At 52.1% G+C, this 27924-nt stretch overlaps 2 protein-coding genes across 9 annotated transcripts in view; both read right to left on the bottom strand.

The window, feature by feature from the left end:
• Window positions 1-131: 131 nt before the first annotated feature.
• On the bottom strand, window positions 132-20353 carry IGSF22 (immunoglobulin superfamily member 22). Its single transcript, XM_066364637.1, has 23 exons — window positions 20093-20353; window positions 18675-18808; window positions 16369-16500; window positions 15996-16132; window positions 14324-14423; window positions 14202-14241; window positions 13821-13995; window positions 13093-13206; window positions 12397-12559; window positions 11483-11755; window positions 10265-10549; window positions 9415-9539; window positions 9176-9323; window positions 8747-9043; window positions 7370-7672; window positions 5484-5657; window positions 5161-5289; window positions 4225-4521; window positions 3704-3792; window positions 3311-3503; window positions 2345-2644; window positions 1244-1573; window positions 132-345 (listed from the first exon to the last, which is right to left on the bottom strand). Exons 2-23 carry the CDS (start codon window positions 18781-18783, stop codon window positions 275-277), a joined length of 3984 nt encoding a protein of 1327 aa, XP_066220734.1. The 5' UTR covers window positions 18784-18808; window positions 20093-20353; the 3' UTR covers window positions 132-274.
• Window positions 20354-21181: 828 nt separating this feature from the next.
• PTPN5 (protein tyrosine phosphatase non-receptor type 5) overlaps window positions 21182-27924 on the bottom strand; it is a 63377-nt gene continuing 56634 nt past the window's right edge. For 4 of the 8 annotated variants that reach the window (XM_066364626.1, XM_066364607.1, XM_066364619.1 and 1 more), the window contains 6 exons: window positions 26543-26622; window positions 26222-26359; window positions 25585-25695; window positions 23245-23405; window positions 23043-23156; window positions 21182-22612 (listed from right to left, as the gene is read on the bottom strand). In XM_066364626.1, coding sequence (XP_066220723.1) covers window positions 22519-22612; window positions 23043-23156; window positions 23245-23405; window positions 25585-25695; window positions 26222-26359; window positions 26543-26622 — 698 coding nt within the window. In that variant the 3' untranslated portion in view covers window positions 21182-22518. The remainder of the gene's footprint in view (window positions 22613-23042; window positions 23157-23244; window positions 23406-25584; window positions 25696-26221; window positions 26360-26542; window positions 26623-27924) is intronic. The other 4 variants (XM_066364599.1, XM_066364605.1, XM_066364614.1 and 1 more) reach the window with 2 other exon arrangements.

The raw sequence follows: 27924 nt of genomic DNA, 5'->3' as shown, positions 1-27924 counted from the left end.
TGAGTTTGGACCAGGCTCTCAGCAGTCTGGGTTCTGTCATCCCCACTCCAATTCTGTCTACTCCCATCTTCTTGGTCCCTGCTATATACCAGCTGTACAGGACCCTCAAGAACAGTAAAGGGTGAGCTCGGTCAGTTTATTGTCCCACCCCTTCACTGAGTGTTTACACTGACATGCACCAGACAGCAAACTGGGCTTCCCTTACTGGGGCCAGGCAGAGGACAGGCTAAGATGCCCCACATCACAGCATCCTGTGGCCTGGACTGGGCTGGGCTCACATAAGGTACTTTGATTTCTTCTGGAGGCTCTCGGTGACTGATGCTAGAATTGATTTGTCATCTTTGTCTGAAAGAGCAAAGCAAGTATTTGTTTTAGTGATGCCAGGGGCAAGGGAAACCCCACAATGCTGGACTAGTAGTCACTATGTAGGAACCAGGGGTTGGACCCTACCTGGGACCCTCAATTCTTCCCCATGCTGGGTCCCCACTCCAGTCTCCCAAGGTCAGCTGAGTGTGTGTAGCCAAGAGCTGCCAATGATTCAGCACTTAATATTCGCCAGACACTTCCATACACTATCTCATTTAAGCCTCGCAACAACCCTCAGAAGCAGATGAGAAATAGGCTCAGAGTGGTTTGCCAAGGTCACACCATTGGTCAGTGGTGGAGCCAGGACCTTGCGCCTATGGCTTACAACCAGAATGGAGTTGTCAGCAGCCGTGGTATGAAAGGTAGCTCTCTCCCACAGTGCAATCAATAAACAACTAAAGTGAAGCAATCACGAGTTGATTCTTCTCCTTCCCTCCCTCTCTTTCTCCCCTCTCTCTAAAAATAAAAAAATCTAAAAAAATATTTTTTTGTAACATAAAGATGCCTTTCATGACCCTGCTGGAGAGATTGAGATTGGTGAGTCTGGTTTAAGACTGACCAGTGTCTTTTTCTAGGCAAGTCCAGGCCTACCAAGGATTGCAAACTACGGTCTGCTGAGCATTTGTAAACTCCCAAATGTCTGCAGGGGCCCGAGACATAACGAATGACATTGAGGGTGCAGAATGTACCAACTATGACCAATGTCTACACCACCTGATGGCAGATTAAATGAAAAACTTTGCCAACCATACGAAGAGAGTCAACAACCAACAAGACCACTATTTTGTGCCACTGACCCAGATGGGAGGCAGCCTTCCTCCACCCCACCCCCATCCCCACCCCCATGCCACCCCACCCCATCCTGTAGCCTTCTCACCATAGACGGTGAGCATGCAGCTGCTGCGGTCCTTGCCCAGCTCATTCTCCACCAGCACGCTGTATTCTCCGCTGTCCTTGAGTGTGCAGGTGGGGATGACAATTGTGCACACGCCGCTGGTGGAGTTGTACCAGAACTTGGAGTTAGCCGTGATGTTAACGTCACCCTTGTAGAGGGTCACCGTGGGCCTCGGGTTCCCAAGGAAGGCACAGGTCATGGTGCAGTCTTGACCGCGAAGCACCGTGTGTGGCTTGAGCAGAGTCAGGAAGCGTGGTGCATGGCGCCAGTCCTTCTGTTGGTATGGCTTTAGCTTGGAGCTCAGGTCTTCGACTGCATGGGTGAGATGCAGAGGCCGTGAGCTCCTCCAGGCCCCTACCCACCACTGGTCAGAGCTTGGAAGGAACCCTTGAGCTCTTGGAATTCCAGTGACCTGGGTTACATTCCCAGACACCACCAACTCTGGGGATTGACTTTTTACTGGTTCCTAAAGTTCCTCCTCCACCCCTTGCTGCTTTAGGGTTCCATGACCCAATCCAGCTTCATAGGGTTTTACTTTTCCAGACCTTGGAGTCCTAGACTTCAGCCACCAGCTGCCCAGACCCGAGTTGTTACCCTGCTCTTAATTCCCTCTCTAAGTTTTTCTCAGGGTCCTCCCAGCCTCCATGGGCTCAGCCCTGCATTAGCCCTGCATCTCACTCTTCCTGACACTGTCCCACCCGTCATCCCTGCCCTCCACGGTTGCTGGACTTCACGTTGCTCCCTGCTCCTGGGAGACCCTTCCAGTCCTCACTGCCTTCAGCCCCTGGGCTCAGAGAGGACCCCTCTCAGTACTACACCCCGCCCTTCCCTCTAGCCCCACACCACCGCCCTGTCCCCAAAGGCACCTCCTCACCTCCACCTTAGTCCCACCCCTCAGTGTACCCCACAGGTATCTTCTCCCCTAGGCTTCCTGACCTTTACTTTCCTGCTCGACTTCACAGTGCTCACCCTCAGCCTCAGTGGTGCTCTGATTTTACCTCAGATCTCGGGTAACTCTTGTAAACCCTGACGTCCCATCGGGGATCTCAGATGTAACCTGAACCCTCAAATACCCTGACTCACTCTTGTCCTTGTTGACAAGCCAAGTATCCTTGGAGTCCAGCGGGTCACTGTCTCCGACTTCATTCCGGGCCAACACTCGGAAGTAGTACTTCCTGCCAGGGAGCAACCCAGTCACGGTGTACTTGTTGCTGAAGACGCGCTCTGCTGCTGTGAACCAGGTGGCGGTGCTGGCATCCCGTTTCAAGATGACGTAGTGGGCCTCTCCGTCCTCCTGCACGTCGGGGCTGTGGTTCCAGGTCAGAGTCACTGTGTTGGGGACCTCCTCAAACAGCTGGAGGTTTGTGGGTGGCCGTGGAAAATCTGGAACAGTTAGAGGATCTGTCAGCCACCCTGGGGGGCCTGAAATATTGGCCCCCACACTAGCCACCTGCCAAACCCTTTGAGTCTCAGGTGACTGGTGTCTTGGAGTCAGAAAGACCTGTTTCTAAGGTGTAGCTCTGCCATTTACGAGCCCTGAGAACTTGGCAAATTGTTTTTTCTGAGACTCAATTCCTCATTTGCAAAGTAGGACTAACAACTATCAGAGAAATGTTGGGTAAGTGCCTGGCATGTGGCAGCTGTTCAACAAAAGTTCATTCTTTCATCCATTGGGGGTTTGAGACTTGATTTAAAGCTTCCGCCCCTAAGAGGTTGCCCCAATTTTTAATGGATTATCTTCATCTGTCCCTCCTGCCTGTCACCCATCCTCTACTTTTTTTTTTTGGACCTACTCTACATATGTCCTGAAGCTCACCAGGGATGACTGCAGAAACTGAAACAAGGGTTTGGTCCTAGTTCAATGGCCCTGGGACTTCAGGACCCTCTGCATTAAGGCAAAGGCTGATAAAAATCTCACTTGGCTGCACTGAAGAAGCCTTCACTATTTCAAGGCGGAACTTCATAGTGATAGGAACTCAAGCAGGAGTGGGAGCTATATTTTGGAGAGTGTGCAGGGATGTTCCCTGAGGCCTCTGCCCACTGTCATACCTGTCACTCGTACATGGATGTCATAGTGTGCCTCTCCAAACTCATTCTGGAGCAAGATGCGGTACACTCCAGAGTCAGAGCGCTTGGTGCTGTTGATGAGGAACTGGGAGTGGTTTTTGCCCTTGGAGATGGCTTCCCTGCCCTTGGTGGGGATGCCATCTTTCTGCCAGATCACATTGGGTGGTGGTGAGCCCTGGAGGTGACAGGAGATGGTACCAGGGGTCACCTAGGTGGTATTTGGGGGCAGGCTCTCCCCCAATGTTGAGGAGTCTCCTGCCAGGCTCTAGTGTCAGGTGTCTGGCGAGGGGCAGAATCAGAGGCAGAGACTATGAGAGCTATAGCAGCCATCAGTGAAATAGTGGGCACCTGGGGTCAGGGTCAGGAATGACTCACAGAGAAGGCAGCATGGATGCAGAGGGCTGTTCCAGCACGGACCACCATGTGACTCTTCAGCCGGGCACTGAGGTCAAACTTGGGGGCCGCTGAGATAAAGGAGACAGAGGTTGGGACATGGACCTCTCTTTCCAGAAGACTGAGTTTTAGGCCTTCCTTCCAAAACCTTTCCCAACCTCTCCTCCTCCATGCCCCTGTTACAGGCCATACAGACATCTAACAGCCTGCATCACTATGAAGCATTTATTTGTTTTCTCATCTGTCTCTCTAAGAGTATGTAAGACCCTTGAGGGCAGGTCCAGTGTCTTATTTGTTTCTATATATCTCACACCTATTTTGGCACATAATGATTTTTTCTTTGGTGGGGAAGCCCCTAGGGTCACTCCTGACTCTGTCCAGGCACAACAAATACGATGACTTTTTCTGGATCACAGCATGACCCAATTTTCTCTGAGGTCCCAAGGAGGAAGGTCTAGAAGCTGAGTACTGGGGCCTAAGCCCCTAGCCCTCTGTGTCCTCACCTGGTGGTGGCATGGCACGGACCCCCTCGTCCAGCTCCACAGGCTCCCCAACGCCAGCCTCATTCACAGCCCGGATTCGGAAGAAGTATTTCTGCCTCTCGGTGAGGCCTCCCACCGTGTAGCAGGTGCCCGAGATGGGGATCTTTGTGCACTTGGACCACTCCTTGCTGTCTTCAGCCCGCATCTCCAGGATGTAGCCGGAGGGTGGGTCTCCCTCCGCAGGCTCCCGCCAGGCCAAGGATATGCTGGAGTTGGAGGAATCCGACACGTGCAAGCCCTGCACCAGGCCTGGGGGTTCTGGAGCACAACACATATCCAGTCAGCCCCCAAACTCATCTCCACTCAACCCCATGCCAGTGCCCACACTCAACAGTCCCGAAACCTAACTTTACAACTTCTATCTCCAACTCCCACAGTTAAGACTCTCAATACCTGGCCTTGTACACTCAACGACCTCCAAATTCAATTCTCTCACTGACAACACTTTCACCCTTGAAGTCAGTATCCTCCAAAATCAACAGTCTACCTATTCAAACCCTCTGTATTCAAAACCCCAACCTTTGATTCATCTGTCTCCACCACATCCATTCACATGCAGTACCCCCACCTCAACTCCTAAGCAACATCCTCCCAACCATCCACCTAGCGCCCCTACTTCACGCTCGACCATGTTTCTACTAGCCCAGGATCAGAAATACTCAAGGTTTTATAAAAAAACTTTTTTTTCCAACCTGCCTCCTCACTATCTTTGGTTCTCAATCTTCATTTGCTGACTATGTGTCTGAATTCTGTTCCTTCAGTAAGCTGACAGCTCCCACAAAGTGAAGACTCTTTGATATCACCCCTCCCATTAGACTTTCCCAGAGAAGAAATCCTCTCACTATTGTGAATGGGCTAATTCCACTATGGGTTGGGGCCTGGCAGCCCCAAACTCACTGACAGGGTCTTTGGCCACCACCGAGTTGGATGGTATACTGGGATGTCCGGGGCCCGCCTTATTCACAGCTATAACTCGGAATTCATATTCTGTATCCTCCAGGAGACCATCCACTGTGCACTTGGTGTCTGAAATGGGAATTGGAGGGGTCATGAGGCCAGGAGGTCCATGAGGTAGGAGGGCATGAAGGGAGGGTCATGGGATGCTGCTAAAATCCCCAAAGGAGTGAGGGGAGCGAGTATGTTCAGAGAAGCAGGGGTACATAGTCCACCCAGCAAAGCCTCCCTTACTTCCTCCTGGGCCTCTGTCCCTAGGAACTCACCCTGGATGGGGTCCTTGTTGACAGGCACCCACAGGTTGCTGCCTTTCTTCCTTCGTTCCACAATATAGCCGAGTACTGGGGCTCCCCCATCCTGGGTGGGGGCATTCCATGTGATGGTCATGGCCTCTTTGGTCACATCAGTCACTTGAGGCTGGGAGGCAAGACCAGGGGGCTCTACAGGGCAGAAGTTGAGAGAGGGAGCTTATAGACAGTTGTCCACTCCATGCTAACTTCTGGCCTCCTCCTTAAAAAACGATTAAATCCATGATTCTTAACTCTAGTTGCATATTAATCTGAAGTAGGAAGTTAAAAAAGAAACATACCAATAACTAGTGTCTACCTCCAGATATTTTAATTTGATTGGTCTGGGGTAGAGGTCAGGCACCAGCATTTAAAATTTTTATTTATTGATTGATTTTAGAGAGAGAAGATGGGAAAGAAAGAAAAACATCAATTTGTTGTTCCACTTATGCATTCATTGATTGATTCTTGTATGTGACCTGATGGGATTGAACCAACAACCTTGGCATATCGGGATGATGCTCTAACCAACTGAGCTACCCAGCCAAGGCCAGGCACCGACATTTTAAAAAAGATCTTCAGTGAGCCTGACCAGGCGGTGGCGCAGTGGATAGAGTATTGACCTAGGATGCTGAGGACCCAGGTTCAAAACCACGAGGTTGCTGGCCTAAGCCTGGGCTCACCAGCTTGAGCACAGGGTTACGGTCTTGAATGTGGGATCATAGACATGACCTCATGGTCTCTGACTTGAGCCCAAAGGTTGCTGGCTTGAGCCTAAGGTCACTGGCTTGAGCAAGGGGTCATCAGCTCAGCTGGAGCCCCCAGGTCAAAGCACGTATGAGAAAGCAATCAATGAACAATTAAAGTGCCACAACTAAGAATTGATGTTTCTCATCTCTCTCCCTTCCTCTCTGTCCCCCATTCTGTCTCTCTCTTTTGCTAAAAAAAAAAAAAAAAAAAAAAAAAAGAATAAAAATAAAAAATAAAAAGACTTCAAGTGATTCTACTGTGTAGCCAAGATTGAGAATCACTGACATAAACCTTCTAACCTGTGTCACCTCCAATGCTCTTAAGGTACTGTCTTGACACACTAGGACATGGAGATCAGTTGGAAGAAATGTAGAAAGTAATTAAATAGTAATCATAAGTAAAATATTGAAGTTGTCACAGACTTTTTTTTTTTTTGTATTTTTCTGAAGTGAGAAGCAGGGAGGCAGAGAGACAGACTCCTGCATGTGCTCGACCGGGATCCACCCGGCATGCCCACCAGGGGGCAATGCTCTGCCCATCTGGGTTGTTGCTTCACTGCAACCAGAGCCATTCTAGCACCTGAGGCAGAGGCCATGGAGCCATCTTCAGCACCTGGGCCAACTTTGCTCCAATGGAGCCTTGGCTGTGGGAGAGGAAGAGAGAGATAGAGAGAAGGGAGAGGGGGAAGGGTGAAGAAGCAGATGGGTGTTTCTCCTGTGTGCTCTGGCCGGGAATCAAACCCAGGACTTCTACACACCGGTCCAATGCTTTACCACTGAGCCAACTGGCCAGGGTATCAAAGATTTTCTTTGGAAAAATACTTAGCATGGATTCAAGGTTATCCTTAAAGTAACATCATAAGTGGAATCGGGTCCCTGGAATTGCGCCATTTCGGATATACACACAAGAGTATGTTGTGCATGTGGTCTGATTGGAAAAAGTTGAGAATTCATGCCCCAAACGATGTTCAGCTCTTACTCTGGAATTCATCTGTCTCATGGAGTGGTTAGAGAAATGACACTGTGAAATTCCCCACAGACCAGCATTCCTCACTGGCTGAATGCCCCTATCCTGACCCCTGGATTCCCTGAGGAGCATGGGGCTCTCTCACTGACCGATAGGATTTCCTGCAAACACTTCATCTGACTCCAGAGGGTCGCTCACTCCTTCTGAATTGACGGCCAGAATTCGAAACTGATAGGCTTTTCCCTCTTCCACTTTGTTGGTAGAGAACTTGGTGACTTTGCTGTCCACTTCGCCTATTTTAATCCAGGATTTCTTGCCAACTGCCCTCCGTTCCACTATGAACTGTGTCACAGGCCGCCCTCCGTTGTCCTTTGGGGCCTTCCATTTCATGTGCACACAATTACCTGAGAGCTCCAGAAACTCCACACGGCCCTGGGGGGGCTTGGGACGGTCTGAGGACAGAAGATGGCATCAGAATGGGGGCTTTGGAGCAAATGGTCAGAATGATTCATCTCACTCACCAGAGGTTCAGCCAGACTGGAACATAGGTAGATTCTGAACTTTCTGGATCCCTCACCCTTCCCTGTGTCCACTGACCCTCCTTCTAAGACTTGTCCAAAGAATTTAATCTCCCCTCACCCCCCGTGAGACTCCTGTCTGCCTAGGTGTGAGCAGACTAAAGACCTGAGGGGCCTTGGCAGATACTCCCTCATCCCCCTTCCCAACAACAACGTCTCTCTCTCTCTCCTGAGCTTCCAGAATTCCAGTGTTCTCTGGTATTATCGTCTGTCTTATGTTATAATTACATGTCTACTGGTCCCTTTTGGGTTGAGGGACAGCTGGGGATACTTTACCTCTGTGGCCTCAGGACTGAGAACACTGAGGAGGCGCTAAGTCTTGCTGCTGAGCTGGACTTGACACCCCACAGCTTGGTGGGGATGCAGGAAGAGGGGTGGGGATGGTGTGTATGTGTGTTGCATATGGAAAGAGTTCGTAAGTCCAACTTCTTATCTCTCTCATTAACCTTATGTTCTGACTATCTCAAATCCCATTTCCACCCTTATTCTATCTTTTTCTCCAACTTCATTTAACCCTATCTCCCATCCCCGTACTGTTTCACTTACAACCCAATACCCCACCAACCTCACTTCCATCCCTAAAATCCCACTTATTTCACCTCATTGCCACCGTACTTCCAACCATGTTCTCATCTGTAAGTCAATGAATACATTTGAAGGTCTATTATGTGGTGTGCATTCTGCTGTGTGTTTTAGTCTCTTGAAATAGATACTTAAACACACACACACAAAACCAACAACACCTGTTCTACAAGAGAAACTGAGGTTTTGATAGGTTAATTGACTTGCCCAAGGCCACCTAATTAGGGAAGTGAGCTTCTGGCTACAAAGCCAGCAGCCCAATCCCATTCTCAACCTGAACTCTAACTCTGTCTCCAGTCTACCTCCTACTCTGAACACTGGGCAGCAGGTGCCCTCAGCCCAGCCCAGCCAGGGTCCTGCCCTCACCCAGCACGTTGAGGTGCACAGTGGCCGTGGCTGAGCCGTGGTCATTCTTGAGCCTGAGCATGACAAGGCCGCTGTCTTCCCGCACGCAGTCGGAAATGGTGAGCAGCGCCTGGTCTTCCTTGCGCTCCATGGACACGCGTTCCTCCTCTGTCACCTCCACACCGTCCTTGTACCACGTTACTTTGGGAAGTGGCTTTGCCCGGAAGGGCACCTTGATGTTCGCAGTGTGGCCCACCTTCACAGTCACTGGGTGGGCGGCGAGCGCCTCCAGGACGGAGGGATCGATGGTAGGCGGATCTGGAGGGCGGGGCGGTAAGGAAGGCTAGCCCAGCAGGGGTGGGGGGAGGAGTCCGGGGTGGAGGAGGAGCTATGAACATGTGGGCGGGGCAGGCTTGGTTGAGGTTTGTGCACAATGGGTGGCGACCTTACCTGCAATAAATACCGAGGCTTCGCTCTCTGCGCCTTTGGCTCGGAATGTGTACTTGCCCTCGTACTCTGGGCCCATTCTGGGGAAGATAATCTTGTGTACTGCACCCTGCTTCACGATCTGCACGCCTGGCAAGTCCGTGACCGTGATCTGGGGGGCGAGGGGTGGGCGTGTGTGCGAGTGTATACCCGCTGACCCCCTTCCTCCTTGGTCCCCTTCCCTAGCTAGCCCTTGCTCCAACCTCCTTGCCATCCTTCAGCCACACACCCTCCACCTTCTCGTCGTTCAGCACTACGCACAGCTCAGCCGGGCTGCCGGTGGACGCGTGCACGTCGGACATGCCACTCTTCACCGTGGCCAGACGCTCTGAGAAGAAAGGGAGCGGAGACTTCGGGAAGGGGCAGGTGTGCAGTGTCTATCAAAATCGTTTATGATGAGCAGGAGGTTTGGAAATGGTCAATGGGCGACTGGAAAATGGTCAGTGTGGGGATAGAAGCAAGTAAGTGAGGGCTGGGGAAAGTCAGAGGCATTGGGAAACAGCAACCAGGAAGACTGGGAGATGACTAATCTGGGGGGTGGGTAGCTGATCATCAGAGAATAGTCATGGGGATTTAGGATGCTCAGTGAAGATGGGGAATAGTTGGTGGGGATGCAGGTGGTTAGTGGAATTGGGATGTTTAGTTTTGGTTTTGCTGGTTTGTGGGATGCCCAGGGTTACTGGGAATTGAGGGTAGTATGGGTCTGTGGGGAATTGACAGGGCTAGTGAGTAGGAGGAGTTGGTCAGGGTCAAGTGATGTGGGATGATCGTGGTTGCTGGGGACAGAGGTTGGAAGTAAAGGATGAAGTCAAGGGATTTCAGATAGAGTTTGAGAGGTGGGGGATGATCTGGGTCAAGGAGGTAGAGATGTTCAGGACCTGGGAAGTCAGAGATGGTTAGAATTTAGGAGCTGGGAGTGGTCAGAGTGAAGAAGTAGAAACTGAGCATTGTCTGGGGGAGGGTTGGAATCAATAGGGGGGCTGCTCCATGTCCAGATTAGGGAACTGTTAGGGTCAGAGTTGATCAGTGGGGACAGACAGGGTGGGTGTGTACCCTCTACAGTGACCACGGCAGTACTGCAGTATTCCGTGGGGTCTCCATCCTGCATGGCCACCACGGTGTACTCGCCACCATCACGGAGCTGGGCATCCTCAATGATCAGCTCTGCTCGCTTGCCCTCATGACTCATGCTGTACTTGGTGCCACGCTCCAGCAGCTGCCCATCCTTCTTCCAGCGCAGTGTCACATCCTTGGACGTCAGCTCACACTCCAGGCACGCACGGCTCCTCTCTTTCACGCGTACATTCTTGAGGGTGCTCACAAACTTGATGGGGATGCCTGCAGACAGATAAACACTTGGACTTGCCCCCAACCTGCTACATCCTTTCCTGCAGCTACATGCTGCCCTGCTTCTCTTTTTGGCCCCAGAAAACACAGGGACTTGTGACATAGAGTGTGTTTATGTGCAACATGTGACCCATGGAGGCATCTTTCAGGAAGAGTCCCAGCTCTGCCCCTTATTTGCTAGCTGACTGTATGCAATGCATTCATTCCATGAGTCTCAGTTTCCTCATAAGTAAAACTGAGCCTGTAACTGCAGCCATAACTGCATTGTCTCTTTGGTGTCTGGGTCTTTACACATGCTATTCCCTCTGCTGAGAATGTCCTCTCCTCTTCCTGCTTCTCTGAAAGCTGAACTACTTTTTGTTCTTGTTAGTGAAGCTTGGCCATCACCTCATCCTATTCTTTTCACCATATTCATTGCCAGGTGGTGTCTCTTCTTTAGGCTCCTACAGCTTCTGTGTCTCTCTCTTCATCACAGTAATAAAACATGTCACATGTGTCATGTGGTTCACATGTGTGACATGCTTCTTGGTGTACCCACCATAATGTGCGATTCTCCAAACTAGTTATAACAATGTGAGTAATCAAGAGTGATGTGCTGTAATATATGATAATAGAGCCACAAAGGCTAGTCATTTCTTGGCCTATGATTTCCCAGCTGACAATAGGACCCCAGTTTATTTTGGCTCCTTGCTTGAAAGCTTCTGTTCTAACTGCATTTCCACATGTGCCTCTCCCACTATACTTGGAGTTAGTGGAGGGGCAAACCCTCTTTCTTTCTAGTACCCATCACAGGGTCCTGCAAAGAGGAGATGGATGGGTGGATGGAGGGATAGATGGAGGGTTGAATGAATGGATGGATGACTGCTCACATGGAGGTTTCTGTGGCATAAAGCCCACCCCTCAAGCCCTGGCCCAACCACTCACGGTCAATAGTGAGCTGGGCCTTCTGGACCAGGTTCCCCACCTCCGCAGAGAACTCGCCACTGTCACTGAGCCTGGCATCCTTAATCTTGAGGGTGTGGGTCAGACCATCCTCGGACACTGTGATTTCATATTTTTCATCCCTCTTCAGCTCCTTCCCATTGAATTTCCACACGAAGTCGGGCACTTTCTTGGAGAGGCGGATCTCGAATACTGCTGTCTGGCGCTCTGTCACCTTCATTGGCTTCATCTCTCCCAAGAACTTCAGCGGTTCATCTGCAGCAAAAAGTAGTCATTGGACTGCAGCCTTAGTCTCTCCTGGGGAGTAGGATGGTGAAGGGGGCATGAGACTCAGATGTCATTGGCCTCTTGTAGCCCACAGGTGGGGAAAATGTCCTTTCTCTCATTCTGCTTGTGAATCCTAGAGTCCCCTCACACGGTATTTATATGATCTTCTCCCCAGTGACCTTAACAGCAATTTTAAAGAGTATTTGTGTAGTTTAAGATATGTGCTAGGCCCTCTTCTAGCCAATGTGTACATTTTAATGCATCCAATTCTCACACAGATAGATTCTACTATTATTGCCCACTTTATATATGGGGAAACTGGGGCAAAGAGAAGTTAAATAACTTGCCCCAAATCATACAGCTCATAAGTGAGAGAAGCTGGAACTTGAACCCCAATACTCTAATTCCAGAGACTGTGCTCTTCACCACTATGCTACACTGGCCCAAGGCACCTATTATCTCATAGTGCTCTCCCTTATACCACATGTCTCCCTGCCCCATGAACTCCCAGCCCAATTCAGTCCTTTCCTGCATAGCCCCACAGTCCTCTCTTCCATATTCCCAGGGACTGCATCCCTGGCTATTCCTCCCCCTTGGCCTCCTGTACCCCCAGATGCCCACGCTCATACCCAGCACTCTGAGCTCTGCAGTCATCCGCTTGTCGCCCACGGACAGGCTGTAGATGCCTGCATCGTTTGTGTTCACATTGGTAATAACCAGCATGTACTTGGTGCCCAGCTGCTTCACATCATACTTGCCCAGGGAGTACTGGATCCTCAGTGGTTCAGTACCCTGCCTCATGAAACAGGTAGAAAAGCAGATGAAGTGGTTTAGGAGACTTCTAGAGGTTCCCAAGGCCAGTCTGAGCTTGTGCCATGTCATGGCAAGTGTCATGTATACCTCTCTAAGATCCTAAAACACAGCTGGAGGCCCCTAAGATCTCTCTAGCCTTGTCATCTGGCTCAGTGAGATCTAGGGTCCCTACCTTCCCTAAGGCCTGAACTCATAAGATGGATGAGTTCATTTGATGCTTTCTCTTGGAGGCACAGATCCTCAGTGACCTTCAGGACCATCTAGCCCAGCCTTTTCAGATGGGTATACTGAAACAGGGAGAGGAAGGAAACTATCTCAATCTAAACAGCAAAGTGGCAGGACAGCTAAGACTAGAGGCCAGCTCCCAGCCCGTTTCAATCATACCAGGAAGCATCCTCTTGATGGGATAGAAGAGAGGACGTGGCTGATGGACAATAAGAGGGTCTGTGAAGGGACGGGGTACAAAGAGGAAATGATATTGCCAGGCTGGCCCTGACTAGATGCTCTCCCACCTTGACCCATGTCATCTTGATATTGGGGTCCTTCAGCTCCATGATGCATTCAAAGGTCACTGTGGTGTCAATCTTGGTCTCTATGTCTTCCAGGGGCTTCAGAATCCGGATAGTCTAAGAGATTGCGATAATAAAATGGCAGTGTCGGGGCCACCTAAAGCCTGCCCAGTCTGTGTCCCCAGTCCTGGAAGAACTCCCCAAAAGTCTGACTAGACTGATTAGATAGCCATGCTTTTCCGACCTCCTGCCACCGATCAACTGGAAGATCTGGGGGAGACAGATATACTAGGGGAAGAGAAAAGCACCGTCATTCATAGTATGGTTACAGCGAACCTGGGCCCATTACCCAGGTTTTCTACTTCCAGTGTAGATGCTTAATAATGACAAGTTGGTTGAGTAAATGAATGACAACAACAACACAAAAACAACTGAAAGAGGAAAGTATAGTTTCATCTGGCAGATGAGGAAACTGAGGTTCAGAGAGATGCTCAATTTCACATAGTTAATGAGGCAGTAGAACTGGGGTTCGAACCCAGGTCTGACTCCAAGTCCATGCAAGTATTAGGGAGTGGTGAAGAGAGGAGTGGTAGAAGGGAGACAACTTGAGTTCCTTTTCCGCTTTTGCTGTAGAACGCATGCCTTTGAGTATGAGTGTGCAGGCCAGGCACTCGTGCTTTTGGGGAGACCCAGGCCCATCCTGCAGGCCCCTCCCCTAGATTGGCACTGACCTCCACCTCTACTTTTTTCATCCCTTTGAGCTTCTTGAGCAGTCCCCGGAAGTCAGTGAAACCATACTCCATGCAGACCTTCTCAAAATCCTTCTTGGGCACGTTGGCCAAAATCTCCAACATCTCTTTCTCATCCGTCACCTTCTTCTGCTCCTTCTTGGGAGCAGGGGTAGTCCTGGGAGGAGATGGGAGCCACGCTTGGACTCAGCAACTCCCTCTGAAGACAGAGGGAGCCTTTCCTAACCTTGAGCTACCCCTCCCCACTCCATGGATTCTTGGAGCCTGGGCCTTTAAATCAGAGCCCTGTTGAAAGGCCTTCGAGAAGCTCCAGCCTGCAGGGCAGGGGGACAGCACCCTTCACAAAGGACCCTTCAGCCTCACCTCTTCTTCAACATCTTTTTGAAATCCATTTTCTCTTGACCTGAGGACAGAAAGAGGAACAGGGTCAGACAGGGGGGCTCTGACCCTTAAGAAGAAAGGTCAGGAGGGGGGGGCTGGCTCACCCTCTGTCACCAGCAAGGACACAGTATAGATGGCATCTGCATGGTCATTGCTCGCTATGCACTTGTAGTTGTCAGAGTCATCCGAGGTCAGTGGCTCCAGCTGGATCAGATTCAGGCCATTAGTAAGGGACAAGGGAGGGGACCGTAAGGAGACTTTCTGTGAGAAAGAAAGGTGTATTTGGGGGAATGGGGGAGCCGAGTTTTGGGTGTATGTGTGGAGGACTAAACAGCCTCTATGGTTTGGAGGTCTGAGGTAGCAGTGTGTCTGTGTTTGTAGTCTGATTCTGCCGGAGATTCTCCCACTCGGCTATGAGCTCTTGGAAGACAGGGATTTTCTCCGGGTTGTTATTTTATCTGCCGTTCCTGACAATGGGCTGAGTATTCCTTCCTTTAACACATTGTTACTCCTATGTAGTAGGCACTGTGCTGAGCCCCTGAAGAAATAGTGGTGACTAAGACTGTCTTGGTGCCTGTAGCATGGTAATGATATCCCAGGGGGCTCTAAGAAGGGGCTTACTGTGTGAATGAGTTTTTTGTTGTTGTTGTTATTGTTGTTTTTTGTTGTTGTTTTTACAGAGAGAGAGAGAGAGAGAGAGAGAGTGTGTCAGAGAGAGGGATAGATAGGGACAGACAGACAGGAATGGAGAGAGATGAGAAGCATCAATCATCAGTTTTTCGTTGTGATACCTTAGTTGTTCATTGATTGCTTTCTTATATGTGCCTTGACCAGGGGGCTACAGCAGACTGAATAACCCCTTCATCAAGCCAGCGACCTTGGGTCCAAGCTAGTGAGCTTTGCTCAAACCAGATGAGCCCGCGCTCAAGCCAGCGACCTCAGGGTCTCAAATCTGGGTCCTCTGCATCCCAGTCTGACGCTCTATCCACTGCGTCACCGCCTGGACAGACTGAATGAGTTTGTTGTGTAAGGGGTGGCAAGTAGGGCACTCTGGGGGGCTGAGGGTCCAATGATGGGTCTTTGTGAGGAGAGGGAACTGACTTGGGTCTCTGGGGGAGCAGGGAAGCTATTTGCTTTTCACAGTGGGAATAGGGGCAGGATCAAGTGGAACGAGAATAATTATAGGCCTAGGTCTCCCCTAGGGACCCATCCCTCCTTTTCCGCAAAGGGTCAGGAGCCAGAGGTTACAGAAGCTGGTTAGACCTAAGGATTATCCGACCTTGATAAGGCTCTTCTGGAAAAGTCCAGGAACCCAACCCTCACTCCTCCTCTATGACCAGCGCCTCCCTCCATCTCTCCAACTCAGCATCCCTCACCCACTGTGGCCCCGCCCCTTTCTAGCCACGCCCATAGCTTGGTCTCATGGTTCCTCAGGCTCACTCTCCATCTGGGATGCTCCTTCTTTCCCATTTGTGCCAGCCCCTCCTTGTTCCAGCATAGCTCGAGGTCTGCCTTGCTCTGCCCCTAATTTTGGTCCCCTGTTCACCCCTGGAAAGGCCCACTTCCTGACTGGACTCTCTTATCCTGCCCCTCGTCTAGGGCAGCGACGGTCTTTTTTCCCACCTCCCAGTTCTGGGGTCTCGCTGTGACTGTCCGTGGGTGAGAGGACCCAGGCGCGCGCGCGCGCGCGCGTGTGTGTGTGTGTGTGTGTGTGTGTGTGTGTGTGTCCCCTGTCTCTGGGCTCATGGCAACTGGATCTCAGGCTCAGGCCGGCACCTTCAGCACGTGCTCCTTGTTAACGCTGTCGTAGAACATCTTGGCGGACTCCTTGATGGGGATGCCACTTTCCCTCTTCCAGGAGATGTTGGGTTTGGGGTTCCCCTTGACCTGGGCTCGGAACACAGCTTTATCCCCTGCAGTGGGCACAGGACCACGTTCACCTCTTAGCCTCCAGGCTGTACCTTCTGCCTGCTCCCTGCCGCCCTCCGGGGATCTCGCCCCAGCCCAGGCAGGAGAGGGACCCTTGGCGTGTATCTGCCAGTGTTTATATATTGGGGACTGTGGAGGTGCTGGCGGTGGGGTGGCTGGGACACTGGGGAAGAAAGGGGATATCCAGGGGCCTGGGAGACATGGGGTGGGAGCGACGTACCCTCGGGCGCCGTGACCGGGTGAGGCTTCTCCACAAATTCCGGGACACTTTCGCCCTCAGGGATGTTGGTACTCCGAGTCACCAAACTGAAGAACTCGACAGTGCTTGACGATTTCCTCGTCACGACTTCCTCTGTAGCGGCAGGCGAGAGGTCAGAATGGGCTCCAGGCGGAGCTCAGGCCTGGACTGAAGGACCGGCCTTTTCTAAGGTGGGACACCTTAGGCCAGCTTGGGGACCGGCTTTGGCCATGAAAGGAGGTCCTATAGTCGGTGAGTCATTGTATTATGGCAAGTTTCAACCATCAGGGGGCGCCAAAACCCCCACCCCGCCCCCAATAGTCAATCACCCTTTTTGGGCCAGGGCCCTGAGTCCCCATTTTTTTTTTAAGGAGACGTCATTTTGGGGAATTTCTTGATCTCTTGTGCCTCTCTCCTGGAAGTCCTTGTCCCCCAGTAGTATTAGAAGGGGCGGGCCTGCTCCTGCTTGAAAGGCCTGGTCACTTAGCTGAGCTCTGCTGTGGGCCTTCTCCCTGCCCTCCTGTGGGTTCAGCAGTCATTGCCACTATTTCTGAGTGAAGGACAGGTAACAGCAGTCCAGTAGGACAATATATGGGAATCTCATGATCTGAGGGAGCATATTCCATGTGGTAATATAATTTTATACATGGGAAACAAAACTGTTTTTCAGTGTACACTAGACTACACAAAATCTTGTTGTCTAGTGTGTTCATAACAATTGCTCTGAATCATGGAGCCCCTCCTTTTGTCAGGAACTGTACTAAGCATATTTCAGAGATTATTTTATTTAATCCTTACAACGGCCCAGTGAAGGAGGTGCCTTTATTATCCCCACCAGTCAGAATGACAGAGAAAAGCATGTTAAGAAGCCCTGCGGCATGCTGTTAAATAGTGAGCAGAGGTCTCAGATAAGCAGTGTGCAGTTCCACTCAGCCTCCACATGTATTTTATTTGACCTCTACAATGTTTAAACAAAAAGTAGACCTATGGCCCTAGCCCGGTAGAGCGTCGTCCCATCATGCCAAGGTTGTGGGTTTGATCCCTGGTCAGGGCACATACAAGAATCAACCTATTAATGCATAAATAAGTGGAACAACAAATTGATGTTTCTCTATCTCCCTTTCTCTCTCTCTCTCTCTCTAAAAATTAATAATAAAAAAAATTAAAAGTAGCCCTATACCTAGGAATTGTGAGATTTCATATAAAAATTCAGACTTCTGGATTCTCATTGTTTTTCATATGGTAATGACCAGCAGGAGATAATATGGCTTCCCTTTTAGATGGGGTATGCCCTCTCTGGTTCACTTGTCTTTTCTCATGCATTTATGTTCCCTGCCTGGACCCTGTTGGCCAGTGATTTTAAACTCTAGCTGCATAGCAGAATCTCTGGAGAGTTTTAAAAACAAACACCTGGTTTAACAGTTGGGTGAGGCTCAGGTATTGCTATTTTTTTCACTCCTCTCCCTCTTAGCACCACACTAAGATGTCTCTCATGTGCAGCCAGCGCTGAGAATCATTGCTCTAATCACTTGAATTTGCAACTTCTGGTCTCAGGTTCCCCTCTATTTGCTCTGCCTCACAGACCAGGAGGGCTTGGTACAGCATGCTTATCTGGCCTTGATTTCTGTGCACAGAAGCCTTTGAAGGACTGCTTCTGCAGGCCGTTGAGGGAGAAGCAACGGTTGGGAGGACTGGTATTCAATATCCTGGCCCCTAGCTATCTTTTAATCACTTTTCTCTAGAGACGTGACTAAAACAATCTGTTCTGCTCTGAGACCATTTCTCAGCTTTCCTTCGGATCTGCTCCTCCCCCTGTCTGGTCCCCAAGGGCTGAGAGCCTGGAAGCTTAGGTCACTTGTTTATCTGTTCATCCTCTCTCTATGGGCAGCTCAAAGTCTTCTATATCCTAAGTGGAACAGGTTCAACATTATTCATATGCAGACAAGGATGATACCTCCCTAACTTCCTCCAGGCTGAAATTCTACCTTTGGAGATGCATGTGTTTGCCTGTGGCACTGATTTCCTCAAGTAATTACGAGTTCATCAGGCACTCACATACAGCAGTGTGATTGATTTTCCCTAAACTGTTTTCCTGGAGTGCTGATCTATGGGTGAACATATGGTTGGCTGAAGCTTTATCAAGGCACAGCTTGGAAGCACAGGCTGGGATAGGATTGCTCTTGGTATCTTGAGGGGCCCAGTTGTCACAAAGACTGAGGCTGCCCAGGGGGTGGATGTGGAAGAAGAAAGCCTGCCCCTTCCTGATCCCCCACCCCCATTCTACTTGCCTCCCATGATCTTGGTCGTCTGGGAGAAGGTCTGCACGTGGGTGGTGGAGCTGGAGAACTCCATGGACATGTGCTCCTGCAGCATCTGCTTGTGTTGAATGGTTGTCATGGTAACAGCAGGCGTGGGCACTCACCTGGGAGGACAGAGAGAATGAGGCCATGAAGGACAAGGGAGTAGGAGGGAGATTCAGAGATGTTTGTGTGTGTGTGTGTGTGTGTGTGTGTGTGTGTGTGAGAGAGAGAGAGAGAGAGAGAGAGAGAGAGAGGGGGGGGGGAGGACAGGGCAGGTGAACACACGGGGTAATAGCAGTGCACAGGAGAGGGTCAAAGATCAGGCTGCAAGCCTCTTCTGGCCTCTCTTCTTCCCTTCCTACCTCACTTTCCAAGCCTGGTTACAAGGACCAATGGGCTTGTCCCTTACGGAGTAATCCCAAACCATTTCAAGTTCTGAGAGGAGAGCATGTAGGGCTGAGGTTTATCTGGAGAACCAAGGAAGGCCCAAGGGAGTTGAAGATACTTATTGACAGCAACATGGAACTAGGGAGACAGTGCTGGAGGTTTTCTCAGAAGGAAATCAAGTCAGACTTAAGATGGAACTTCCTGACTAAGCCATACTGCAGCAAGCTTTGGAAGGAAGCCGTGGATTTTCTTCCTGGGCCCTGAGGACCTCTGGCATTGGTGGAATGCTAAGACAGGTGACAGCTCATTTCTACAGCTTTTTCTTTGTGACTTAGTTAAGACACAGGTTGAGTTTTTCTTATACTTTTTTTTTGAATTGGTAATTCAATCACATAGTTAGAAAAACAACAATATAGACATCTTTATGAAGAGGCTCCCTTCCACTCTAGAGCCCCTCCATATCCCAAACCCTCCCCCAACAGCTAAGCACTGGTGGTCTCTAGGCCTTTGTGAAAAATACATCTTTGTCCTTGTTCCCCTTTTTAATATGTAAGGTAGTCTACTATCCACTATTCAACCCCCTTTCTTCACGTCATACCTCCTGGAGGTCTCTCCATACCAGCTCATAAACACCCTCCTTCTTGTTAATAGCTATACAGTATTTCAGGGAATGCATGTGCCCACCATCTTTTATCTAACCAGCAGGGCAGTTTTTAAACCCCTGTCTGTATAGGAGGAAACTGATGTCTGAGAGATACAACCAGTCCAAGGTCACTCAGATTGGAATCCTGGCCTCCTGACTCGGAGTCTAGTGCCCTTCCTGGTCCCCCAAAAGCCCTGTTCTGAGCTAGGCAGTGGGAGGTAAACTTCACCCCCCACCCCACCACGATGCTATATCTCTGCCTGTCGTGTTTCTCCCTCTAGGTTCTGAGACCACCTCTTCCCAGCTCCTGCTGTCCCTCTCCGGGCTCAGAAGGTAGCAGGCTCTGCTCCTTCTTGAGGGATGAGGGAAATCTTACCTTTGTGTAACCAGTCCCTCCGAACCTTCAAACGCTGTGTCCACGGCTTTGGAGGTGCAGCTAGTACCCGGGCTGTAGGCCGGCCAGTCTCCTCCTTCCTTTGCCCCAACAGTGAGGCCACCAGGAGTCACCGGTTCCTTAAATGTCTGGCCCCCTGGGGGCAATCCCTTACTCACTCTGCAGCTGCCCCAGCTAGATGACACAGTGCTTTAGGAGGGGGAGGGTTGGGGGGCTTGAGGCTGGGCTCATGCTGGAGGAAGTGCTGCGATGAGCAGGCGGGAGGCGGAGGGTGGTGGCCAAGGGGTGCTTTACCTGACCCCTTGTGGCAGAGGTTGTGTCTCTCACTGCTGCTGGGTAGGAAATCTCAGTTGGTGGGCTTAGGGTAGAGTGTGTGTGTGTGTATGTGTGCACACAGTCCAATGGGAAGGTCAAGGGCCATTTTGCACAAACTCAGGGGGACACCATTCATTTATATATGGTGCCTGCACAGCCTGGGTGGCCTCATGGGATCTCCCTGGGAGAGGACAGGGAAATATTAGCCCTCCTTCCCCTTCCCACTCCTACAGCCCACTCCCCCAATCTGGGTAGAAGGGTAGGAGGGCCCTCCTGCTGTTGGGAGGGGGAGCTGGACAGTATGCCCTACCCTGACCTCCATCCAAACTGTTCAAACCATTTGCTATCCTTTCCTCACTGTCTGTAGCACAGCTGTGTGGCTAGATCCTCGGCCAGCACACCAACAGGAACCTGTAAGGACCTGCAGGTTGACCAGTAGCCCTGCCCTGGGCCCCCTCCTGCCCTGAAATGACCCGCCTGCCAGCCTTGGAGTCACAGCTACTTTTGCTGCATCCCTAGGGGCAGGGGCAAGAATAGAGCAGGAGTGTCCAGAATCTGAACCATGGGCAGATTCTCCAGGTCCCTTGAGAGGCACTACTCTCAGCCCAGGCCTTAAAAGGGAAATTGCCAGGTTGCAGCTGCTGTTGGGACCTGTAGGGCTAACATGGGATGTGCTAGCCAGCAGGGAGGGGTCGGGGGAGGGGGTGACCTGAATGACCCCCTGCTCCAGCACTGGCTTCTCTGGCCCATCTTCCAGAACCGGTGCCCTGCCAGCCACCATGCCTCTGTAGAAGGCTTCCACACCTGTTTTGGAGGCTCCCCCTGTCCCAGGGCTTCTGGCTGGACTGGGGTGAAGATGTGGATTAGCTCCATACTCCCAATGTCCACAAGGGGGCGTTAGGGAGATTGAGAGCCAGGCCGCTAGCAAGTGTGCATGTGCGTGTATAAAATGTGTATCTATATATAGAAGACGGGTATAGGGAGGCCAGGAATGAAGCGGAGAGGCAATCACACAGACCCAGGAGGCTGGTTTGCTCAAAATGCTCTGTTTATTGCTCTATTCAATGACCACGAGCACATTATAAAAAGACACCAAATGTCCCTCTGCCATGGAATAAATATTTAAAGTCAGCAATAAAAACACGTGGCTCCAAGATAACACATGTTGCCAAAGAGTCATGCATGCCCCGCTGATGGGCTCTCAACACACGCATGGACACAGGAACACACGCGGAACTACACACAGCAAGACTTCTGGGAAGGTTTCACAGTGACACAGAAAAATGTTTCACACAGATCCGGGCCCGAGTCCCCACCCCACCCTCGGAGCTCCACCTCTCCCTCCTGCCCCCACCGGGGCCCAGGTCCTCTGGGTTCAGAGCCCCCATCTGTCCCAGTCCTCCCCAGTGCCTCACAGGCTGGTCACTGCCTCCTGAGGGCGTCTGACACCCAGAGGACATTCAGGCTGATACTCCTCTCCCCGGCCAACCCAGAGACCTCTCTCCCAGCTGAGACCTCTCCCCCTACTCAGGAGCTCCCCATGCCTGACCTTCAGGTCCTCAGGCCCTTCTCCACACCTGGTCCGAGGAACTGGGGACAAAATGCGATCTGCCTGCTGGGAGAAGTGGGGTGGGGGCCCGAGCCAGGCACCTCTGCCTGGGCTACTCAGGGGCTGGGGCTCGTTACCCCTGTCCCAGGCCGAGGAGACACAGTGTCCGGTACAGACAGCAGAGATGGACGGACAGACAGGACGCGCTGTGGCAGGGCACTTGGAGTGCAGCACAGAAACACTTTGGATTAAGTAGCAATGGAACCGCCATTAAAAACCGAGGCCCCAGGTCTGCGTGGTGTGGGTCAGGTCCTGGGGCCCCAGGCCTAGCCTGGCACATCCCTCCCCTCCCCTGTTCCCTCCCCAATATATACAGTAAGAAGAGTAATGTTGGGGGGCAGGGGCCAGGCTAGAGAGAAGGAAACAGGAGGAGCAGGGCAGGGAGCAGGATGGGACCCCCGGCAGGGCCCTTGGGGGTGTGGCTGGGGTGAGGACCCAGACTCAGGCTGGGTGGCATCCAGGGGACCTCGGGGTAGCAGTGAGGTCACTCCAGGGACTGGCGAGACAGCTGCTTCTCATAGAGGCTCATGACATGATGCACAAACTGGTACTGCTCACAAGTCTGGATCATGCCGCCCCTGCCCGGCAGAGATGCACAGTGGGGAGGGGGTTGCTGAGGGACTGGCTGTGGGAGGCTGTCCCCCAAGCCCACAGAGCACCAGCCATTCGTGAGGGACCATGTCTCTGCAGCCGGGAGAGGCCAACCCTATTCAGCACTCCTCCCTGCTCCATCTTGTCCCGTAGCTCTGGCAGGTAGCAGGGACAGAGATGGCATGTCCCACCACTCTCGGTCCCTGTCCTGGTCACCAGCTGTTTTTCTTCCCTCTTCATCCAGCCACCAGAGCCAGCTGAGCAGAGCCAGCCCCCTACCTGTCTTCCCTACCCCACCACCCAGCTGGTCCATACCCAGTGTGTTCTCCTGCCCCTCACCCCATGTACGGTCAGTCTCTCCCTTCTTCCCCTAGGGCTCAAGCTCTCCAGGTGACCCTGCCCTGCCCATGGGCTGACCTGTCCTGACGGAGCTGGCATGTGGTCTTCAGGATGTCCACCACGCCCTCCTGCCGCAGCTGCTGGCAGCAGATGCTGGTGGCAATGAAGCAGCCAGTCCTGCCAATCCCTGCACTGAGGGCCGAGGGGATGGCTGGGGTGAGGGGGCGGGACAGCAGGGGGCGGGGCTGCCCTGCCCCTGCGGGTGGCTGGGAAGACCCACCTGCAGTGCACGATGATGGGGGCGCAGTTGGGCCCCTCCTGCTGGGCGGCCTCCTCTACCTCCTGCACCAGGTGCAGGAGTGGGGGGGCCCGGTCTGGGGTCTTCTGGTCAGGCCAGGATGTAAACCAGTAATGCTTCAGGCCTCGCTCTTCCATCCCGCTCTGTCCAGGAGACAGAGGCCCACCCCAGAAATACGTGAGCTCTGAGCCCACAAAGCAGCCCAGAGAGGGGGACGGGATGGAAGGGAGAACACAGAAGGGAGGACAGGGAGTGGGACCTCTGATCTCTGCCATCTACACCACACTGCACGGTGGCACCAGACAGAGACCCAAAGCCAGCTTGGTAGTGGGCGCTGGCCAGCGGCATTGGCATTGCTCTTCACATCAGTTCTGCCCTAGCAGCACCAGCAAACAAGAGGCAGAGTCCCTTCTCCATTTCATTCCCATTATCGTAACACATAGCGCCGTCACCCCTTCGTCACAGAACCAGAGCTCCGGGACCCTTCCTCTCACCTGGCTGCCCACCCACCCCACCCCAGCAGGTGTTCGTTTCCCTCTTCTCCCTGCCCTGCCCCCTCCCACTTCTTCCACTTCGGCGGCTTTTATCATCTCTCCCCTGTTCAGACCTCTTCCTCCCCCGACAGACTCATCGCCACTCCAGTCAGAACGACCTGTCTGCAGCATGAATCGGGACATGCTGCTCTCCTGCTCAAAACCCTTCCACGGTTCTCCTTGCTCTCTGAACAAAACCCACTCTCCTTAGTCTTCAGCCTAGTAAGTAAGACACACTCTGGAGGATCTACCCTTCCACGCCTGTCTCCAGTCCCTGTGTACAGGTACTCATGCTCTCGCATTTCAAATGGTTTGTAGATGAAAACCTTTGCCATGCATGCGCGTGCGCACAAACACACACACACACACACACGCACACACGCACGCACACGCACAGGTGCAGCTGTTTAATCTTTCATGCTCTTTCTTTTACCTTTGCCTGCAAGGCAGAGGAAAAAACCTCTTTTTGTTTGCCCCTTGGTCAACTCTCATTCATCCTTCAGAACTCCCTTCAGTATCACCACTTCCAGGAAGCCCTCAGGAGAACACAGGAGGACACAGGGAACATCCCAGCTGGCAGTGTTCTCTTTCTGTGTTCTCACCTTTCTCTAGCTCAGAACTTACCATTTTATGGGTGCTCCTTGAGGAGAGGACAGGCTTTAGTCAGCTCTGTTCCCATTACCCAACCCAGACCCAGGCCCCGGGAAGATGCTTAGAAAGGTTTACGGAGAGAAGTAAATGCCTCCAACCCCCAAACTGCCCTGGCTCTTCTCTGACCGGTCCTGTGCACGGAGAAGATGCGCCAGCCCCGCCTTTCCTCAGCCTTTCTCAGGAAACGGGCAGCTGGCTCCTTGGGCGTCTGGGTTATCTGACTGTGACAGTACCACAGCCTCTGTCTCCCCACTTCCTGGCCCTTTCTGCCCTCCGGCCAGGCCTGTATTTCAGCTGTTTGGGTGGGCACTGCCCCCTGGGGGGGCTGAGTACTCCCTGACACCCTACATTGCATCCTCTCCAGTGGGAGAGGGGGCAGCTCGAGGAACAGGTCTCAGTGCTAGAACTGGTGGCTGCCAGCATGGCTGGACTTCCCAAGCTGTTTCTGTATCTGGTGTCAGCTTCCTGGTGCCCGGCCCACCTCTTCTCCAAACATGGCTCTCCTCATTTCTCAAAAGGAGAACCCACTGAGCCTCCTGATTCCAAAGGAACAGTCTCTTCTATTATGCTGCTCCTGGAAGAAGCACAACTTCACGGTGGGAGGATGCCTTCCCCCACTCTTCTCGGCTGTTTTGTATTGCTCACATTTTGGGTCTCCCTTTTTTCCCTTTTTCTGTAATCACTATTTCCTCATGCAACCCAAATGCAGTAAGGAGTGTCTGCCCTCTGTTGGAAAGATTGGTTACTACAGTCCAGAAGGGCAGAATCCCAGGTAGAGCAGATGCTTCTAGTCGGGATCTCAAAGTCACCATGGTATTTCAGTTACAAGGGCAGTGCTGGAGGCGGCTGGGGACCCCTTCTCCAGACAGTCCTGAATTTGGGTGCAACTGAAGCACAGCTGGAAGGCATTATGCATGACAGTGTAGACACACAGAGAGCCAAACAGCATGAAATACAACTGAGGTTTGGTCCTGCTTCTGTCCCCCAAGTCCATTCACCCTTCCCTCATCTCCGCTTATCAATAAATCCTGGAAGACCCAGGACTTGATTTCAACTAGAATGGACTCCGAAACCCTGTTCTCCGTGGTCCTGAATAACGCCCTTACCCCTGTCCACTCAGCCCAGCCCCAGGCCTCACCCTGAGGGAGATGAGTCGCAGCCGGTAATCCTCAGTCTGAATGACTTTCCGCACCACGATCTCGACACCATCGTACACCACCTGCTCCTCCGGCCAGTATTCGGTGCACTTCTGTCGGGGCCAAGATCAGGCTGCAACACACTCCCAACCACACTGTCCCCAGTGCCCTTCTAGGGGCAGCAGGGGGTGAGATAAAATGGCAACAGGTCTGCACTGAGAGTACTGGGTTTAAATCGCAGCTTCATAACCTTTAAGTTACTCCCCTTTCCTGAGCCTTAGTTTTATTACCTGGAAAATGGGAGGAATATCCATCTTGAAGGACTTCTCTAGGGGTTCAACCAAAGGGATTGTTATGGGTCTGGGAGTGGCCAGCATCAGTGCCGGCAGCCTCGGAGGCACAGAGCATCCCGCTTAAGGTCCTGGACACTGGAGGCAGAGAAGCCAGCTCCAGGCTCTGCCTCTGACTCTCCGTGTAGTCCTGAGCAAACGACTTAATCTTGCTAAGCCTCATACTTCCTCATCTTCTCAGTGGAGTAAACACTATCAACCTCACAAGACTGTTGTAACAATTTGGGAACAAGAGGTTTAGTGTGGTCACAAAGCAGCAGACGCTTGGTGACGGGACAGAGGTGCCTACCTCGTTCATCTCCTCGATGTTGGTGATCATGACAATGATGGGCGTGTGCTCCTGCCACACCATGCGCCAGAAGTCACCGACCGTGCTGACGATGGGTCCCTGAGTGGCAATGTACACCTTCTCCTCCCCACCGTAGCCCTGCGGCCAGCCAAGTCCAGGTGGTCAGGGTCAGCCGCAGTGTTCCCCGGGGCCCAGTCCCCACACTCAGTTCCTCCTGGGGGCTGGCAGCAGCCACCCTGTCTGAGGGACAAGCCTGGAGGATGGAGCCCACCAGCCTGGGCCTCCTTTTCAGGGAGTGGCCGTCGGGACCGGGCTACGTACCCGGATGTAGTTGGCGTTGATGTAGGAATTCAGAGGGTCGTCAGGGTCTGGTGAAGTCAGACACACTCTGCTGTGAGGGTCTGGAGTGGGGGAAGACAGGAGAGGCTTGGATCTGTAATCCCCTTGGGCAGGGCCTATCTTGCTTGGCCCACATTCCTTCTGGGACTCTTAAGAGTGCCTCTTTCCCCTGCCCAGTAGCTAAACACTGAGCCTTCCCCATGGCCCACCGAGGCCGGTGAGGGCCCAGGCTGAAGAGGAGGGGGGAGTGTGAGAGTGGAGAGCCTCCACCCCTGTAATATCACTGCTTGCCCCTTGCCCGTGCCCCTTAAACTGCCCTGCACTCACTGTGCCTCATGCTCTGGAGAGAAGAGGAGTCAAGAAAGCTGTTCAGGGCACACATACTGGCCAGCAAGGCCAGCAAGGGTTTGAGTGTACACTCTTGCCAGCGGACTGGGTATGTCCGCAGAGCACATGGCCTTTCTAAGGCTCAGTTTTCCCGTTTGTAACATGGGGGCAAAGAGACCGACACTTCCTGGGATTGTTGGGACGACACACGAGGAAGCAGCTGTGAAAGTGCTATGTAAACCGCAAGGCGCTTCGTCACTAGGCAGGGCTGCTACGATCCAGGGGAGGAAAGCCGAGGAAGAATACTGGGATAAAGGAGGAAAGCCTTCCACGTCTGAGACGAGACTGTAGGGTCTCAGCTGCAGACACAAAGAACTTTGTTTTCTTTTCAATTCTTCCGCACATCAAATCCCATAGTAAGAGATCCTCGTGACATCTTGCTCTTCTCCCTGGAGTCGAGTCTGTTTTGTCCCAGCGACAGCCTCTGGGTGCGGACTACTCTGTCAGCCTGCAGAGGCTGGGGCTGAGGGAAGGCAGGCGTGTGGGGCGGGCAGGAAGCTGGCTCGGGTCGGGGGTCGTGGCTACAGCCCAGCTTTGTCACCAGCTCACTGTCTTATCCCTTCTCTGGGCCTCGGTGTCTCTCCTTACACGGAGCGGTGGATTAAAGGTACTTCAGACGTGTGCGACCTGGGCTCTCAAAGTATAGGGGAGTGGTTAAGAGTCTACACCATTGAACCAGTCAGCCTGGGTTCAAATCCTGGCTCTGACTTACCATCTATGTCAGCACGGACCATTTACTTAATCTCCCTGTGCCTTATCTGTAAACTGGGGACATCCCTTTCATCAGAACCTTGTAAAGGTTGAGTCCTTAGTCCAGTGACTTAGCCCAGCATACAGAAAACACTCTGTAGCAAGTTGCTGCTGTTACTGCTGTCATTACAAGTATTACCGTAAGTCAGCTGGTAAAAAGAAGGGGAACTCAGGGTGACCAGCAGAAGAGAGGAGCAGGGCGTGCCGCATGGGTCATCTCCCTTTTC

The sequence above is a fragment of the Saccopteryx leptura genome, chromosome 1 (assembly GCF_036850995.1).
Source record: "Saccopteryx leptura isolate mSacLep1 chromosome 1, mSacLep1_pri_phased_curated, whole genome shotgun sequence".
Lineage (NCBI taxonomy): Eukaryota > Metazoa > Chordata > Mammalia > Chiroptera > Emballonuridae > Saccopteryx > Saccopteryx leptura.
Note: the sequence above shows the minus strand (reverse complement) of the source record. Positions and strands in the feature narration are given on the sequence as shown.